This window comes from Eretmochelys imbricata, chromosome 26, assembly GCF_965152235.1.
Source record: "Eretmochelys imbricata isolate rEreImb1 chromosome 26, rEreImb1.hap1, whole genome shotgun sequence".
Lineage (NCBI taxonomy): Eukaryota > Metazoa > Chordata > Testudines > Cheloniidae > Eretmochelys > Eretmochelys imbricata.
Window position 1 is genome coordinate 14,689,160 of NC_135597.1, and position 17,608 is coordinate 14,706,767.

Genomic DNA, 17,608 nt, shown 5'->3' on the forward strand with positions numbered 1-17,608 from the left:
AAAAACACGAGACGTAAAGCTCTGCCCTATTCCAGCCTTTGGGGAGCCCCTGCCATCACGCACGGCCCAGTGACACAGAGCAATGCTGGGGGAACAGAGCTCATCCTGCTGCCCAAAGCACTTTTTAAAGGAAAGCTCCAGCGCAATCCCAAATATTTTCTAGCACGTTCTAGGAGAGCGAGTCCTTCCAGAAACATCAAACCAAATAGAATCACTAATAAAACCAGGAAGTTGCCATTGCGACAATCTTATGATGCACAATAGGACTGAGGGAATCAGCTTCGACATTTGAAAGCACTGGATACCAGGTGCTCAGCACAGGGATGTAAGCATCTCTGGTGAATTCCACTAATCTGCTTCTACTTCACTCACACCCCCACTTCCTCCTTGCCAGATTATTATTATTATACAATTCTACTGCCTCGATGGATCATTGAGCACATGCCGGTTTTCTAGTGGTTGATTTTGTAAGCATTCTATTGAGACACTTTACAAAATACACAGAAAGGCCGGTGAGTTACAATATTTGTTTATTGCGGTGTTTGGGATACAAATGCGTTTGTCCTGTGTATTCCTCCTGCTCACGCACGGTAAGAGGGAATTCTTGTTTGGTTCATGTTTACTTCTGCATTTCATTTTTTTTCTGTGAAAAGAAATAAAGTTTTGAAAATTAAAAAAAAAAATCCAGGAAATCAGAGACTTCCAAAGCTGTTGAAGGTAAGCCACAATATATTCATTAGTTAATTTTCACAGTAAAACCAACTGTTAAATTAACCAAGAAATGGTGCAAAATGGATCAATTTACTTTACAGCTTTGAAAAATCTCTGATTTCCCAGGGCTTTGGAATGGCGTGCTGACCCTTTCAGTCCTATGCTGCACACTAATTCCACTCACTTGCAATTACATTTAAGAATTTTTGGTGCTCCAAGCAGAAGTCCTACTATGCATCAACCTGGCCTACCACAACGGACAGTTTCCTTAATGTACAGTGGTTACAATAAGCAAACAAAATTCCTGGCCTCCTCTCCAGTGCTGGAGGGAAACAAAGCTGAACACACTACAGCTCTCTCTGGACTGCAGCTCACCAAGTTGCAACTCACATCACAGCAGGGTTTTCTTAACCCAGGAGAAGACGGGAGAAGAGTTGGGTTTTGCAAATGTATATATAAAAGGTGTATTTGACAGACTTCAGACCGTTGCAATGCCCAAAGGGGATCAGCAGAGCAGGAAACTATTCTATACCGAGAATACACAGAGATTCTTCCATTGGAGACCACATCAAATCCCAACATGGTCCTCCTTGTATGGCAGGAGCGGGTCCCAGATGAGATCTTTGCAGAGAGATTCCAACCTGTTTGGGAGTCCTTTGTTGTCACTTCTACAGCATTAGTGTTTGAGGGACAGACACTTAAGCAAGCCATAGACTTACAAAACTGAACGAGACTGAGTGTCCCTCAAGACTAGTATCCTGCGTCCAGCAGTGGCCTGAAGCTTCAGAGGAAAGTGAAAAGACCATGTCCCTCACAACTCAGTAGATTGTGCTAAGTCATATACAAAGGGAAAACCCTTCCCCCACACACACACAATCAGCCTTTCACCCTGGCACATACAATTTGAACGACTCCCTTGAACTGAAGCTTCTGCCATATGCTCTGCTGTACACAATCTATTATGGGACTTCAATCCCCACCCTTCCCCAAGCATCACTGAGTACCCAGTCGCTGGCATCTGGAACCGCTTAGGCTGCCTGCCATGTCTATGTTGTTAAAGAAGAAGGTTCCTCCCCTTTGGCTCCATCTTTGTCAGCAGACATATCCTCATACCCAGAGCTGGCCTAAGACACACCAACTACCCGATCTCCATGTAAATATCACTGAATGTAAATATCTCCGGTTTAAAGAGCAGTTCTGGAACTGGGACTCACTTTCCGGCTGTGCAACGAGGGGTGCTCCATTCCCAGTGCCAGCAGCTTCCCCGTGGGAGACAATGGTCACCTTGATTTTGGCTCGCTTGGAGGATTTGCTGCAATGGGTCGGGCTGGGGGTTTGATGTCTCTTCAGCTGCATTCGCACATCTTCTTTCTCAGTCGCTTCTGACTGCTCTGAGGAGACTGGAACTAGAAGACACAGAAGTGTATATTTGAAACCAATACCTGCTGCCCTGAGGATAGCATAACTCCAGCACGGATGATAATGCGATATATACCCAGAGAGGGAACACAAGCCCATGCATATTCTCTACAGCTTCCTTCATGCGGCCCCCTCCTGCCTTCCATGCACCAGGACTCAGACTCTAATGTCAGAGAGGACCATCATGATCATCTATACAGACTCCGGCTGAGTCACTGACGGCCTCAAACTATGGTTTAAAGAAGTCAAGTTACAGAGAACCACCATTTACGCTAGTTTAAACCTGCAAGTGACCCGTGCCCCATGCTGCACCGGAACCCTAAGGCCTTCAGCACCACAGCACAAGTTGCTCCCACTTGAGCCCCAGGGCTGACTCGGTGACAGCCACGCCTGTCCTTTAGGCCCTGCTCTGCAAACTGAGGAAGTGCAGGAGCCAAGTGAGAATCTTAACGGATTGTGCTGTGCTCCGTGTGAACCCCTCCTGACTGACTCAGCTGCCCCTGTCAGATGCTGCATCGCAGGGTGCTGCTGTTGAAGGCCTGTGTCAGGGCTAGAGCAACCTGGGTCTGCCTCTCCGTTTTGTCTTTTGACATAGGGAAACTGCAGGGTGAGGAAGGTGTGACTGGCAAGGAGGGGGCCTGCACCGTGATCCCCGTGAGACTTCCGAGGCCTGTCTGGCTGAGGTTTGGGTATTACTCAGACTCTTCAAAACCAATTATCTACTGGGCACCTGCCATATAAAAGAGCAAGACAGTCCAAGTTCCCGTGTGTGTGAATGTGTTGCTTCTAGAGGTCAAAAAGGGACACCAAGAGCCCTCAAGCCTGTTGGGAACCACCTCAAGAATTTGGGAAAAAGCAGCAAAAGACTGGAGAGAAATCTTGGGCGAGATTTCAGATCTCTCTGAAAGCCGAGAGAGACACAAGTGACGTTGTTAACATTTTTACAAGGCATCTGTGGAAGAGTCAGGGCTGAGTTTAACTTCAGCTGTTGAGGTAGCTCCTGAAAACTACCATTGGACACAGGAACATGTGGGAAGATACCCCTCTGAATTACAGGTCACTGGCGTGGGCTCCTGCAAAGATCCTTCATAACAAACTGGTATTTGATTAAAGGTCTGCCAAAGAGCTGTTTGAAAATAGTGCACATTATTTACCTGCACCGGAAAGGGACATATTTACTGCAGTATTACAGAGGCTGTCACTGTCTGGGCTGAGCAAGGGGATTAGCAGCATGCCAAGGCTTCTGTATTGGGTTGATTTGTTTCCTCTGTTTTATATTATTTTCCTTATTCTAACCCTTAAATTACGGTGGAAGGCCCTGTTGTGCCAGGCGCTGCACAGACATTGAGGTGGACGCAGTATTTGCAGTATCAAATCTCAATGTTTCAAACTCAGGCTGCTTCCTGGGGAGATTTTGGGGGAGGGCCCAGCAAGGCCCAGGGAAATCAAAGTTGGTTACTAAGGGCTGGTCTACACTACAGCGTTACGTTGCCTGAACTACAAAATTACAAAATTTTGCATCCTGTGCAATGTAATGAAGCCGCCCCAAGCCCCGGTGTGGACACCAGTAGGTCGGCAGAAGAGGTGGGTTTAGTACAGCACTGGAAGACCCGCTTCTGTCACTCTAGGAAGTGTGAACACGGCAGCAGCCCGGCTGCAGCGCTGCATCTGTCCCAGTGTAGCATTTCCTGAGCCAGCCCATGGAACAACCCTGGATCCTAAACACGCAGACTTTTCTGCAGAGTCCCCCGGGAAAGTGACATGGCAGAAGGGGACGGACTCTATTAGCATGTTTCCAAAATGCCCTGTGTTGAATTTCCCCCAGCTCCCTTCACCAGTGCTTTCTGCCCCCCCGTTTTCAACCATACCAGGGAGGCCTGGCACCTAGGACACAGGCTGCCAGGACGCAGCCTGCAAACTCAGGCAGGAATCAGCTATTACCAACAGGAGAGTGGGTTTGCGGGGTGGGGGGGAGGGAGAAAACCTGGATTTGTGCTGGAAATGGCCAACCTTGATTATCATACACATTGTAAGGAGAGTGATCACTTTAGATAAGCTATTACCAGCAGGAGAGAAGGGTGGGGGGAGAGAAAACCTTTTGTAGTGATAAACACCCATTTTTTCACGGTTTGTGTGTATAAAAACATCTTCTGTATTTTCCACAGTCTGCATCCGATGAAGTGAGCTGTAGTTCACGAAAGCTTATGCTCAAATAAATTGGTTAGTCTCTAAGGTGCCACAAGTACTCCTCTTCTTCAGGCAGGAATGACGTTTGCTGAGGAAACAACCTCAGCTTGTCAGTACATGGTGGAAAATTCCTTCTTGACCCCAAATATGGTGATCAATTAGATCCTGCGCAGTTGGGCAAGACCCAGCAGCCAGACACCTGGGGAAGAATTCTCTGTAGTAACTCAGAGCCCTCCCCATCTAGTGTCCCATCACCAACTGCTGGAGAGTCCTCTCTCTCCTTACCGCTCACGTCTCTAAGTTGATTTCCTTGTGCATCACAAATTGCTGTATTTAGAATGAGCTCTTCATATTCTAAAGGCAGCACAGTCTAAGGATCCTGTCTTTTTCTGCACTGAAAAACAGTGCAGGCTTATCACTTTATGAACCGCTGCAGTAATAATGCCCCTTACAGAAGTGTTTTTCATTTCCAAAACACAGTACAAATGCCAGCCCATCATCACGTATCCCCACTTTACCAATGGGGAAACTTGAGGCCCAGAGAGAGGTAAAGTGACTTGCCCAAATGCACATATGACCCCATCAAAGCTGGGATTAGACCTCAGCTGCTGACCCCGTGCTCTGCTCCAGCCGTCCCTGCACTGCAGCGCATATTGCTGGACTCCACCATTCATTACTCTGCAAGAGTCCGTTCTTTATCGTGTTTCCTTGGCGCTCACCACCACCACACCTGCACAGCTCAATCATTCCTGTATGTTCCCTCACAACACCCCTGCAAGGCCCTGTTATCCCCAAGGTACAGATGAGGAACTGAGGTCCACAAAGACTAAGGCCCAGATCATTCAAGGTATATAGGTGCCTAAATCCCATTGATTTCAGGATTGAGGATCTCTGTCCGATATCCTAACCTGTCTGGCCTCACATAGGCAAGCCGAGACTTCCATTTTTCTGCTCAACAGTTCCTTTGTACCTCAGCCTCCCAACCCACCCTACTCGAGCACATCTGTTCTGTCCTGAGGCCTACTGTGTCAATGCTCTGGCGCACACATCACAGCTCCCAGCAAAATGAAACCCTCTACATGACTGGGACCCTGGGCACTAGGGGAACAGAAGTGATTATTAACCACAAGACCATCCTTCCTCAGTACCGCATCTTGCCCATTTGTATTCCACTGCTGATATGTAACCGCATGATCTCAATTTAGAACCCGGGAGTTCATGGCTTGCACCCTGCTGTCCATCTCTTCACTGGAGAAGTAAGCTTTAGCACACCACCCAGCCCCGGCACATTCTGCAGTGGAGGTGCTGAAATGAAGGCCGGCCTTCCAGTGTGAAAGGTGTAAATCTACAGTGCTCAGAAAGGGAGTTCCCACCACACCTGGTCTCAGTCCACTCTGGACTAAGGGGCAATAGAAGTAAGGCACATGACACCAACCCTTTGCAAGCACTTTGGAGGACAGCATTAGAACTCAAAACGACCTGGACAAATTAGAAAAATGGTCTGAAATCAACAAGATGAAACTCAATAAAGACAAGAGCAAAGTACTGCACTTAGGAAGGAAAAATCAAACGCACAAGTAGAAAATGGAGAATAACTGGCTAGATCATAGTACTGCTCAAAAGGATCTGGGAGTCATTGTGGATCACAAACTGAATATGAGCCAACCATGTGATGCAGTGGCAAAAAAGGCTACTATCATTCCGGGGTGTATTAGCAGGAATGTGGTAAGACAGACATGGGAGGTAATTGTGTCCCACTTCGCTCAGCACTGGGGTGGCCTCAGCTGGAGTACTGTGACCAGTTCTGGGCGCCACACTTGAAGAACGATGTGCATAAACTGGAGAGAGTCCACAGGAGAGCAACAGAAACGATAAAAGATGTAGGAAACCTGACCTGTGAGGAAATGTTAAAAAAACTGGAGACACTGAGTTAGCCTTGAGGAAGAAAGACTGAGGGGGGACCTGAGAACAGTCTCAAATAGATTAAGGGCTGTTATAAAGATGACACTGATCAATTGTTCTCCATGTTCACTGAAGGCAGAACAAGTAGTAACAGGCTTAATCTGCAGCAAGCAAGATTTAGGTTAAAGATTAGGAAAAGCTTTCTAAATCTGAGGGGAGTTAAGCTCTGGAACAGGCTTCCAAAAGAGGTTGTGGAATCCCCATCACTGGAGGTTTTGAAGAACAGGTGGGCAAACACCTGTCAGGTTTGGTCTAGGTTTACTTGGCCCTGCCTCAGCACAGGGGTCTGGACGAGATGACCTGTCAAGGTCCCTTCCAGCCTCCATTTCTCAATTCTAAGCCCTGGTCTACGCTGGGGGGAGGTGCCGACCTAAGATATGCAGCTAAGTCGGCGTATCTTAGGTCGACTTACCTGGCCGTGAGGACGGCAGTGAGTCAACCGCTGCCACTTCCCCGTCAACTCCGCTTCCGCCTCTCGCGAGCTGGAGTTCCGGAGTCGATGGGGAGCGCGTTTGGGGAGCGATTTATCCCTTCTAGACGAGATGTGATAGATCGATCACTACCGGCCGATCCGGCGGGTAGTGAAGACCTGCCCTAAATACTTACCCTCAAGCTGGGGAGGGCCGTAGGGGAAACAAGAATATATAAAGCCTGAAAAAAGTCACTGAGGTAGTTAATTCCTTCTCCTATGGGGGTCGGGGACGAGGCGCGTGTGTGTAGAAGAAATAGTCCTTGGGGTCCAAGTTCTTTACTGAACAGCCTTCATCCCCCTGGAGATCAATGACCCCACTTTGCAGGAGCAGGTCCCTGACCTACTGCTGGGGGAGAGTGCAGCTGAACCACATTACTGCTAGGCATTTATTTGTTGGCATTGCTCTACCCCAACGCAAGCATCAATGCGTATTATCTTAGCACCTGCACCCAGGGTCCTGCTTTGAGGGCAGCAAGGTGGGGTGCTGGCTGATAACAGATGCGCAAAGCTTACACACCTTCCCCAGAACTGTGAACATGCAGAGTGAATGGAACTACCCAGAGAGTTTTGATCACCTATGCGAAGAGATTACAGGCATCAGTTCCGCTGCAAAAGCCCTTGAGACCGCCCGAGCATCAAGCGCACCACCCGGCGCCATCAGCTGGGCAGCACCATGGAACAGCAGCTGCAGGGGGAACGACGCTAGTACTCCTCAGAGCACCCATGACAGTCTGTAGGAACCAGTGACCAAACACACCCTCTTGCATTTCACATGATCAAAGCCTCCTTCATTACACAGTCACTGTGGCGCACGCAGCCTCTTGTTCTCACAACAGATGGGAAGAGCTCCCTGTGCGCTCAGGCTGAAGCCCCAGGCACCAGCGCTCTGAGCTCTAGTTAGACAAACCTATTGCTCCCACTTCACCATGGCTTCCCACCACGCTGTTCTCCTGCAGGGAGGCTGCATCCCTCTCCTCAGCCCCACCGACGCAGAAGCAGCAGGGCTGGAGGACAGTGTGACTAGCCCTGGCTTCGCACTAGCTACTGTCAGAGCTGCCAGCGGGCAAATCCAATGTAACCGCATGAAGGCATTTTCCCATAAAGTGTTCGATGGCAGGGACTAAAGTGCTCCTTTGATGGTGTGGAACACTGCACACCTGGATCCTACTGATGCCGCCTGCTCAATGCTCCAGAAACAGGGTGCGGCTGCTGCCAATGTGTCCCAGGGAAAAATCTCTTCCCATCCGGACAGCATGCGAGCAGGAATCACCCCAGTTAGGCAATGAATCCTTTTTGTGCCTGTGAGCTGCTGCTGGGTGTTCAGACCCCACAGAGAAGTGCAGAGCTACTCCGCTGAGTCACCCAGGCAGCCTGACCAGGTGGATCTCATTACCTCCAACGCCGTAGTAGAAAAAACAAAGTTCTCAGAGGCAGAGCTTGAGGGAAGGAGAACTCAATAAGTAGCCAGCCTAGGCTAGGACCTGCTTGTCTATACAGTCCTGCCTCGGGCTTTGTTATATCACTTCTGGACACAGCCAAACCCCAAGAAGGGAGTGTTTGGACAATAACCCAGTTGTGTGTTAGGCAGAGAGAGGGATGGGGACCTCCTGGTATCTCAGAGAACCCAGCTACAGCACCCCACAGTCCCGCTGGTCTCCAACTAATTATCCAGAGCTTCATTCATCCAGACAAGAAGCCACCAGCACTATGCCATGAGGCACCATGCTTTACAGAGAGGTGTTCCTCCATCACACTCCCCACAGCCGAGGGCCACCCGCTCTGGCACTGACAGGTCATGTCATGACAAAGCGACTCGCATTAGAGATAGATCCAGCTATTACAGCAACTGAAATGCCTCCCAACTCTCTTACCAGCCTAACCCTGCTAAAATCCTCCTCCAGACCTTTATCACCAACCTCTTCTAACCTCAAATCCTTCAGCTTGACTCCACAGTGGCAGCCAATGCAATTGGAGGCAAAGAAGTTGTATCCATTTAGCTCAGCTATGAATCTGGCCCCCTCATCTCTAGGTCTCAGAGGCTCTGACATACAGTAGCCAGAGTCTCTTCCTCCAGTCCCATTCTCCCACCATCAACAGTGGCTTCCTATCCATTTCAGGATCCAATTCAGCACTGCCTTCCTGCTTTCCCAAGGAATCCCTCGCCCTCCCTACCCACTCCTCTGCTGTTCCTCCTCCAACTCTCCATGGGTTTGGAAAGATGCTCCAGCTGGCCTCCTTGAGCCACTAAGCAGCCCCGTCTCTGCACCCGCGACAGGCTGTCCAAAGCACTTTCCCGTACCATGCATCAACGAAGCGCCTTCCATGTCAAAAGCACAACTCCCCATGCTGTGGTCTGCATCTCAGCCAATCAGACCCAGCACACAAAAGAGTTACGCTCCTGACCACAGGAAGCTGCCAGGACACTCACATGATGCCACAGTCCATCAGAGCAAACCACTGCAAAATCATGTCACTCCCAGGGAACATTTACCGGCCAGAAAGAGGGAAAGCCAGGGGAGGGGTGTGGCTGTTTTGCTTCAGCTCCCACGACAGCAATGAGAAAGCAAAGAGCAGAGAGAGGGGGACCACACGCTAGAACGCCCCCCAAACCAGTGCGAGGAGAAGAGGAAGGTGATGGAGGAAAGCCAGAGGAGGAGGAAGGAAGCGGAGAGAGAGAGGAAGTGAGGAGATACTCACCAAAGAGACATGAAGAGGTGCCAGGAGGAAGAGCTTTCCTCACCAGCATGTTTTGTTTCAGAAAAGCAGCAAACTGAGCTGAAATGAATCAGAGAGAATTACAGTATCACAGCTGGCTTTCACGGGGGGTGGGGGGAGAGACAGACAACAGGCGGGGGGCAGGCAGCTCTGCAGCCACCACTCACTCCCTGGACCCACAGCTGACTTTCACCGGTGGGGGCAGGCAGCTCTGAAGACACCACTCATCCCCTAGGACCCACAGCTGGCCAGCAGGGAGCTCTGCAGACACCACTCACCCCCTAGGACCCACAGCTGGCCAGCGGGGAGCTGTGCACACACAACTTACTCCCCGGGACCCACAGCTGGCCAGTGGGGAGCTCTGCAGACACCACTCACTCCCTGGGACCCACAGCTGGCCAGCGGGGAGCTCTGCACACACAACTTACTCCCCGGGACCCACAACAGGCCAGCGAGGAGCTCTGCAGACACCACTCACTCCCCTGGACCCACAGCTGGCCAGCAGGGAGCCGTGCAGACACCACTCACTCCCCTGGACCCACAGCCGGCCAGTGGGGAGCTCTGCAGACACCACTCACTCCCCTGGACCCACAGCTGGGCAGCGGGGAGCTCTGCAGACACCACTCACTCCCCTGGGACCCACAGCTGGGCAGCAGGGAGCTCTGCCGACACCACTCACTCCTCTGGACCCACAGCTGGGCAGCAGGGAGCTCTGCCGACACCACTCACTCCTCTGGACCCACAGCTGGGCAGCAGGGAGCTCTGCCGACACCACTCACTCCTCTGGACCCACAGCTGGGCAGCAGGGAGCTCTGCCGACACCACTCACTCCCCGGGACCCACAGCTGGCCAGCAGGGAGGTCTGCAGACACCACTCACTCTGACAGATGGAAGTACAGCTCCGTGATGCAACCTCATGGCATTTGGAGACACCCCTGACTCATCCCCCAAACTGCAATGCATCACACCCGCCTGGGAAGGGGCAACAGGTCTGGAGACATCCCTCTCCCTCCCCCCCCAAGAGCACTACCAAACTACACAGCATCCTTCCCACAGCCCCCTAACTGTCCCCTGATGACCGCCTCCAGGGAGCACGAGCAGGCTTGTGATGCTGGGCTCCACCCCACGTCTGATATTGGAGCTGTCCACACAGACACCCTAGAGCTAGTCACACTGGCCATCTCTGTGCTGAAATGCTGGCAATGACTGGAAAGCAGTAACTAGTACACACAAACATTCATTGCCACAACGCTTCCGTGAACCCTCCCTCTGGACTGTCTTTACCCTGCAGAAGTGTCTGCAATGATACCAACCACAGAGCCTTCTCCTGCTCAGTTCCCTTCATATACTCGCCAGGAACTTGCTCCTATAGATAAAACATAGGCCAGAGCAGACTTCAACGGTTCTTGCGTTGCTCTATTATGTGCAAGACCTGGGCTCAAGTTCCAGTCTGCAACCTACTGTGAATCAGAGAAAGAACTAGCCGGAGCACAGGGCAATGCTCACGGGGAACTGGCAGGCCTGTTCAGATCTGTCCTGAGCAAAGGAAGCAAGAAAGATTGGAGACGGGAGAACTACTTCCCAATTATCATAGAATCATAGCAGATTCGGATTGGAAGAGACCTCAGGAGGTCACCTAGTCCAATCCCCTGCTCAAAGCAGGACCAACCCCAACTAAATCAATAGTGTTTGCCAGGAGGGATTTTCTATGGCCCATTCGTGACAAAGTATTATCCACAGGTTCCAGAGGAAAACATACCTCCTGCTCCACGGAGAGACAATGCGGGGGAGGTAATGTCTTTTACTGGACTGACGTCTGTCGGTGACAGAGACGAGCTTTCAAATTTATACGGCGCTCTTGTTCTGTGTAGTTCGAAAGCTCGTCTCTCGCACCAACAGAAGCCATTCAATAACAGATATTATCTCACTCACCTGGTCCCTCTAATATCCTGGGATCAACATGGCTACCACAACCCTGCCTACACCAGACAGAGCCCTACCTGTCAGACCTTTCCCCGCACGACTGAAGGTTCATCCCAAGATCTAATCAGCATCCCACAGGACAAAAAACACAGCTCCGGTTAGCCTTTCCTTCTTGGTGGCTGGCCCTCCCCTGCATTCTAGACCAGGGGTAGTCAAATTATTTTTTGTCAAGGTACAGGAACGGTCCAGATGCCAGAAAAACAACAATGATAAGAAGTAAATAAAGAGATTTGGGGGTCCATTCAAAAGCATCTGGCGGTCTGGATTTGGCCACAATCCACCTATTGACTACCCCTGCGCTAGACCCTCATCTTCATCCCGGCTCAGTGGCCTTACCCACCCCGACCACCCTTTACTCCCTAGAAAATCTTCACTGATACAAACCACCAGCCCACCAGGTGCCCCAAAACGGATGTGCCCACACCCACTGGGCCGACATTCTACAACTGCACGATGATTTGGGCACCAAGACAGGCAAAGACCCTTCCCAGTCTGGGCAATAGCAAAGCAAAGGCCTGTAAGTGACTCACCCTCCTATGCCAGAGAGGCTACCATTTCCTGCCCAGAGTCAGCTCCCATATGCCACTACTTAGGAGTGACAGTGCATGGGGTCTGAGCAGTGGGGAGACCGCCCCACCTGAATGTCACATGACCAAAGGAAGGTTGCAGACTTAGAATAATCCTGCAGGGCAAAGTAAGAGTATAGCTGGACAGTGACACCCGCAAGGGGCTTTACCGGGGTAATGAGGAGGAAGCGAGTGGAGCGAGCTGCTGGGGCGTTACCTTGTGCCTGCTTGTGTGTCAGGACCCCGTCTGCTCTCTGCACATGTCTCTTCAGCAGCTGGGTGGCACCCATCTGGCTGGACTTCTGGACAGATGATACAGCAGCCATTTTGGTTTTGGGACTCGAGGTGGGGCTACTGGAGACACTGGACAGATCCTGCCCAAACAAGAAGAGAAGCCCCATGCAGTCAGGTTTCCATGGCAGGATGCAGCAATGGGTTAATCTTAATGCTTGGTATAGCAATTAATTTACATCTCCGCAGATCAGTAGTTCCCACTTGACCCTCACAACCCCCAATGACCAAGCTTGATATCACCATCCCTGTTTTACAGATGGGCATGGAGGACAGGTAACCTGCCCCAAGTCACACCAGGAGTCAGTATCCGAGCCAGGATTAGCATTCAGGAATTGCAGCCGCCCCGCCCTGCACTCCAACCCCCAGCCCAGGCCCCTCTCCCCCCACACTTCGACCCACAGCCCAGGCAACCCTCCCCCCCAAGCCCAGGCAAATCTCCCCCGGCCCCCTGCACGCCGACCCCTAGCCCAGGCACTCCGACGCTTATATACCACTGCTAGAAGTCTAAATAACAAGATAGGTGAACTAGAATGCCTCCTATTAAACGAGGATATTGATGTAACAGGCAACACAGAAACTTGGTGGAATGAGGATAATCAGTTGGACACAGTAATACCAAGGTACAAAATCTATCAGAAGAACAGAACAGGTCGTGCTGGTGGGGGAGGGGCACTGTATGTGACAGAAAGCGTAAAATCAAATGAAGTAAAAATCTTAAATGAACTAAACGGTACCACAGCATCTCCGTGGATAGTAATTCCACACTCGAATAAAAATATAGGCGGAGGGATGTTACCGACCAGCTGACCAGGATGGTGAGAGTGACTGTGAAATGCTCAGGGAGATTAGAGAGGCTATAAAAATTCAGTAATAACAAGGAATTTCAACTAGCCCCATACTGACCAGGTACATGTCACCTCAGGACGGGATGCACAGATGAAGTTTCTAGACACCATAAATGACTGCTTCTTAGAGCAGCTAGTGCTGGAACCCACCAGAGGAGAGGCAATTCTTGATTTAGTTCTAAGTGGAGCACAGGATCTGGTCCAAGAGGTGATCTACCTGAACTGCTTAGTAATAGTGACCATAACATAATAAAATTTAACATCCCTGTTGGGGGGAGGGTGGGAAGGAACCCACCACAGCAGCCCACCACGGTTAGCATTTAATTTAAAAAAGAGGAACTACACTCAAATGAAGAAGTTAGTTAATCAGAAATTAAAAGGTAAAGTGCAGAAAGTGAAATCCCTGCAAGCTGCATGGAAACTTTTTAAAGACACCATAATAGAGGCTCAACTTAAATGTACACCCCAAATTAAAAAACACAGTAAGAGAACCAACAAAGTGCCACCGTGGCTAAACAACAAAGTAAAAGAAGCAGTGAGAGGGAAAAAGGCATCCTTTAAATGTGGAAGTTAAATCCTAGTGAAGAAAATAGAAAGGAGCATAAACTCTGGCAAGTGAAGTGTAAAAATACAATGAGGAAGGCCAAAAAGGAATATGAAGAACAGCTAATCAAAGACTCAAAGTAACAGAAAAAAATTTCTTAAGTACATCGGAAGCAGGAAGCCTGCTAAACAACCAATGGGGTCACTGGACGATCGAGATGCTAAAGGAGCACTCAAGGACAATAAGGCCATTGCAGAAAAACTAAATGAATTCTTTGCATCAGTCTTCACGGCTGAGGACGTGAGGGAGATTCCCAAACCTGAGCCATTCTTTTTAGGTGACAAATCTGAGGAACTGTCCCAGACTGAGGTGTCAATAGAGGAGGTTTTGGAATAAACTGATAAACTAAACAGTAATAAGTCACCAGGACCAGATGGTATCACCCAAAAGTTCGGAAGGAACTCAAATGTGAAATTGCAAAACTACTAACTGTGGTATGCGACCTATCATTTAAATCAACTTCTGTACTAAATGACCGGAGGGTAGCTAATGTAACACCATTTTTAAAAAAGGCTCCAGAGACGATCCCAGCAATTACAAGCCGGTAAGTCTGACTTCAGCATTGGGCAAATTGGTTGAAACTATAATAAAGAAAAGAATTACCGGACACACAGATGAACACAATTTGTTGGGGAAGAGTCAATATGGTTTTTGTAAAGGGAAATCATGCCTCACCAATCTACTAGAGTTCTTTAAGGGGATCAACAAGCATGTGGACCAAGGGGATCCAGTGAATACAGTGTACTTAGATTTTCAGAAAGCCTTTGACAAGGTCCCTCACCAAAGGCTCTTAAGCAAAGTAAGCTGTCATGGTATAAGAGGGAAGGTCCTCTCATGGATTCGTAATTGGTTAAAAGATAGGAAACAAAGGGTAGGAATAAATGGTCGGTTTTCAGAACGGAGAGAGGTAAATAGTGGTGCCCCCAGGGATCTGTACTGGGACCAGTCCTATTCAACACACTCATAAATTATCTGGAAAAAGGAGTAAACAGTGAGGTGGCAAAATTTGCAGATGATACAAAACTACTCAAGACAGTTAAATCCCAGGCAGACTGCGAAGAGCTGCAAAAGGATCTCACAAAACTGGGTGACTGGGCAACAAAATGGCAGATGAAATTCAATGTTGATAATACAAAGAAAACATAATCCCAATTATACATATAAAATGATGTGGTCTAAATTAGCTGTTACCACTCAAGAAAGAGATCTTGGAGTCACTGCAGACAGTTCTCTGAAAACATCCACTCAATGTGCAGCGGCCGTCAAAAAAGCGAACAGAATATTGGGAATCATTAAGAAAGGGATAGATAACAAGACAGAAAATATCATATTGCCTCTCTTTCAATCCATGGTACGCCCGCATCTGGAATCTTGCATGCAGATCTGGTCCCCCCTTTTCAAAAAAGATATACTGGAATTGGAAAAGATAAAGAAAAGGGCAACAAAAATGATTAGGGGGATGGAACAGCTTCCGTTATGAGGAGAGATTCAAAAGACTGGGATTATTCATCTTGGAAAAGAGACGACTAAGGGGGGACATGATGGAGGTCTATAAAATCATGACGGGTGTGGAGAAAGTAGATAGGGAAGTGTTATTTACTCCTTCTCATAACACAAGAACTAGGGTCACCAAAGGAAATTAATAGGCAGCAGGTTTAAAACACAGAAAAAGAAGTATTTCTTCACACAACCCACAGTCAACCTGTGGAACTCCTTGACAGAGAATATTGTGAAGGCCAAGACTATAACAGAGTTAAAAAAGGAACTGGATAAGCTCCCTGGATAGACAGGGATGGTGTCCCTAGCCTCTGTTTGCCAGAAGCTGGGAATGGGTGACAGGGGATGGATCACTTGATGATTACCTGTTCTGTTCATTCCCTCTTGGGCACCTGGCATTGGCCACTGACGGAAGACAGAACATAGGCTAGATGGACCTTTGGTCTGACCTACTATGGCCGTTCTTATGTTCTTAAGCTTTGCAGGAAACCTTAAAATGCAACTCATCTATTTTGGCAAGAGCCATTTGCCACCATGTGAGCAGCTGACACCTTCATATGCACACCTCTCCCCCCATATAAACATCATCCCTGTGCTCTCACAGCCTGGCTCATCAGTGCAAAAACAGCCCACAGGATGGTCATTCAAACACAGGCCTTCCCCAGCTCCACATGCCAGAGGGCCAGTCCCTACCTCTGAGCCAGAAGGTGAGGCCGGCACCTTGGCTGCCGGGGAGGTGGGACTGCTGGTTCTTTCTGGCAAGTCGAACGACAGGTCCCTCCTGGTCAAGTCACGTGGTTTCTTCTTTTTCTCGGCATCGAGGTCCCTGGGGTCGGAGCCTGAATGGCTGTCCGCGCGGGTGAGGACTCCAGTCAGGAAGTCAGCTATTTCATCCTACACAGGGGTCAGACTCCTCTTAACAACTAGCCTCCACAGTTTGCCTAGAAGCAGCTTCCAGTTACTGCCCTGCTAGGGTGCAGGGAATTTAGCTTAACAGTCTAAAGAAATAAATACTACGATTCCAGAAACAGAGAATAGCCAGGGTTGCACTGGATTCTACTCCACTCAGATCTTCCCAGCGAGGAGTCGTAACCCAGCTACACTGCTCAAGACAAGAAGAATTTAGCTATTTTTAATGTTAGTAGGTATCGTGTTAACGCTTAATCTCGGTGGCTCTCTGGGAACAGGAGGGGAGTATGCCGCTCTCCGTAGCACAAAAGGAAGAACCAAAAACACCTGCTTCCCCAGGCCAGACATCTGCATCAGGACATCTCCTTTATGGCCCATAATCTAGGAACAGCCACCCCAGCAGACAGGGCCTCTTGAAAACTGCTGCTGTGGGATTCGTGTGCATAGTACCATCAGCAGAGACACTAAAGTAGCATCAAAGCTGTCTGGGCCACAAGTGAAATGAATGTGGACGCCATGAACTAGTTCTAGAGGTTTCTATCCTCCCCCCAGCTTCCTCCTCCACAAGCATAAGGCCAGTCCATGCTTCAGCAGGGTGTTGTGTTTCAGAGAAGCCCATGACTGGAAGAGCTAGTGTGATGCCAGCCTCAGAACTAGGCACTGATGGGGGCAAATAGGCTAGCACAAGAGGCTGGGCTTGTGCTAAATTGCCACAAGAGAAATTCTAGCACCAGGTAACCCAGAGAGCTGCTCACTGCGGAGTCAAGGCACTTAACGCAACAAGAGCATGAGTCTTGGTGAATCTAGGACTCTAAATGGTGCTGCTCTGCCTTCTACCCATTGAGCCGCTGACATCACCAGGATATCTGAGCCCCTCTGCTGGAAGTTGGAACCTGTGACTTGGGACACACATGAACCAACAGGGAAATATGAAGGACTATGGAAGCAATGAAGGACTATGGCCCTGATAGCACTCAAAAGGGCTAACATGTCAGGACTACTGAGTTCACCTCGAGGGCACTGGACAGCTATGCTGTCAACGACTTCCCTTGCCCGCCCACGCACCCCTGCCCAGTCAATCTAGGCAGCAGCCCTGGAGCGTGTGCTCATGGAGATGACCAGGAAGTCACGCTATGGAGGGGAAACGGCGCTGAAAGATCTTTTTGCTCGTTACCTGGATGCATCTGTCCACCATGCTCTGGGTCAGGCCTTCCGCCTTCTTTTTGGCTTTGCTTATCCTATTTAAAAAGGTGGGCGAGTCAATAGATGTTCATTCCTCCCCCCTTTCCCCTGCCCCCACCGCGCTGTGGACAACATTCTTAGCTTGAAAGCTGATAATCAAATGAGGTTTGCTGTGTTACTGAGATTCCACCAATAGGAAGCAGGAACTAATCAGCTCAAAGTGTGCTTAATTCAAGGGCTCCATCTGCTGGACATGATATGC

The 17,608-nt window shown here is 49.4% G+C and overlaps 1 protein-coding gene across 12 annotated transcripts in view; it reads right to left on the reverse strand.

Moving 5' to 3' along the window:
• KANSL3 (KAT8 regulatory NSL complex subunit 3) overlaps positions 1 to 17,608 on the reverse strand; it is an 87,137-nt gene that overhangs the window by 49,644 nt on the left and 19,885 nt on the right. For 11 of the 12 annotated variants that reach the window (XR_013344581.1, XR_013344580.1, XM_077805783.1 and 8 more), the window contains exons 12-16: positions 17,339 to 17,402; positions 15,949 to 16,149; positions 12,233 to 12,389; positions 9,449 to 9,526; positions 1,926 to 2,117 (exon numbers count right to left, since the gene is read on the reverse strand). Coding sequence is in view for 10 of the 12 variants with exons in the window: in XM_077805783.1 (XP_077661909.1) it covers positions 1,926 to 2,117; positions 9,449 to 9,526; positions 12,233 to 12,389; positions 15,949 to 16,149; positions 17,339 to 17,402 (692 nt within the window). In the remaining 2 variants the exon portion in view is untranslated. The remainder of the gene's footprint in view (positions 1 to 1,925; positions 2,118 to 9,448; positions 9,527 to 12,232; positions 12,390 to 15,948; positions 16,150 to 17,338; positions 17,403 to 17,608) is intronic. The other variant, XM_077805778.1, reaches the window with a different exon arrangement.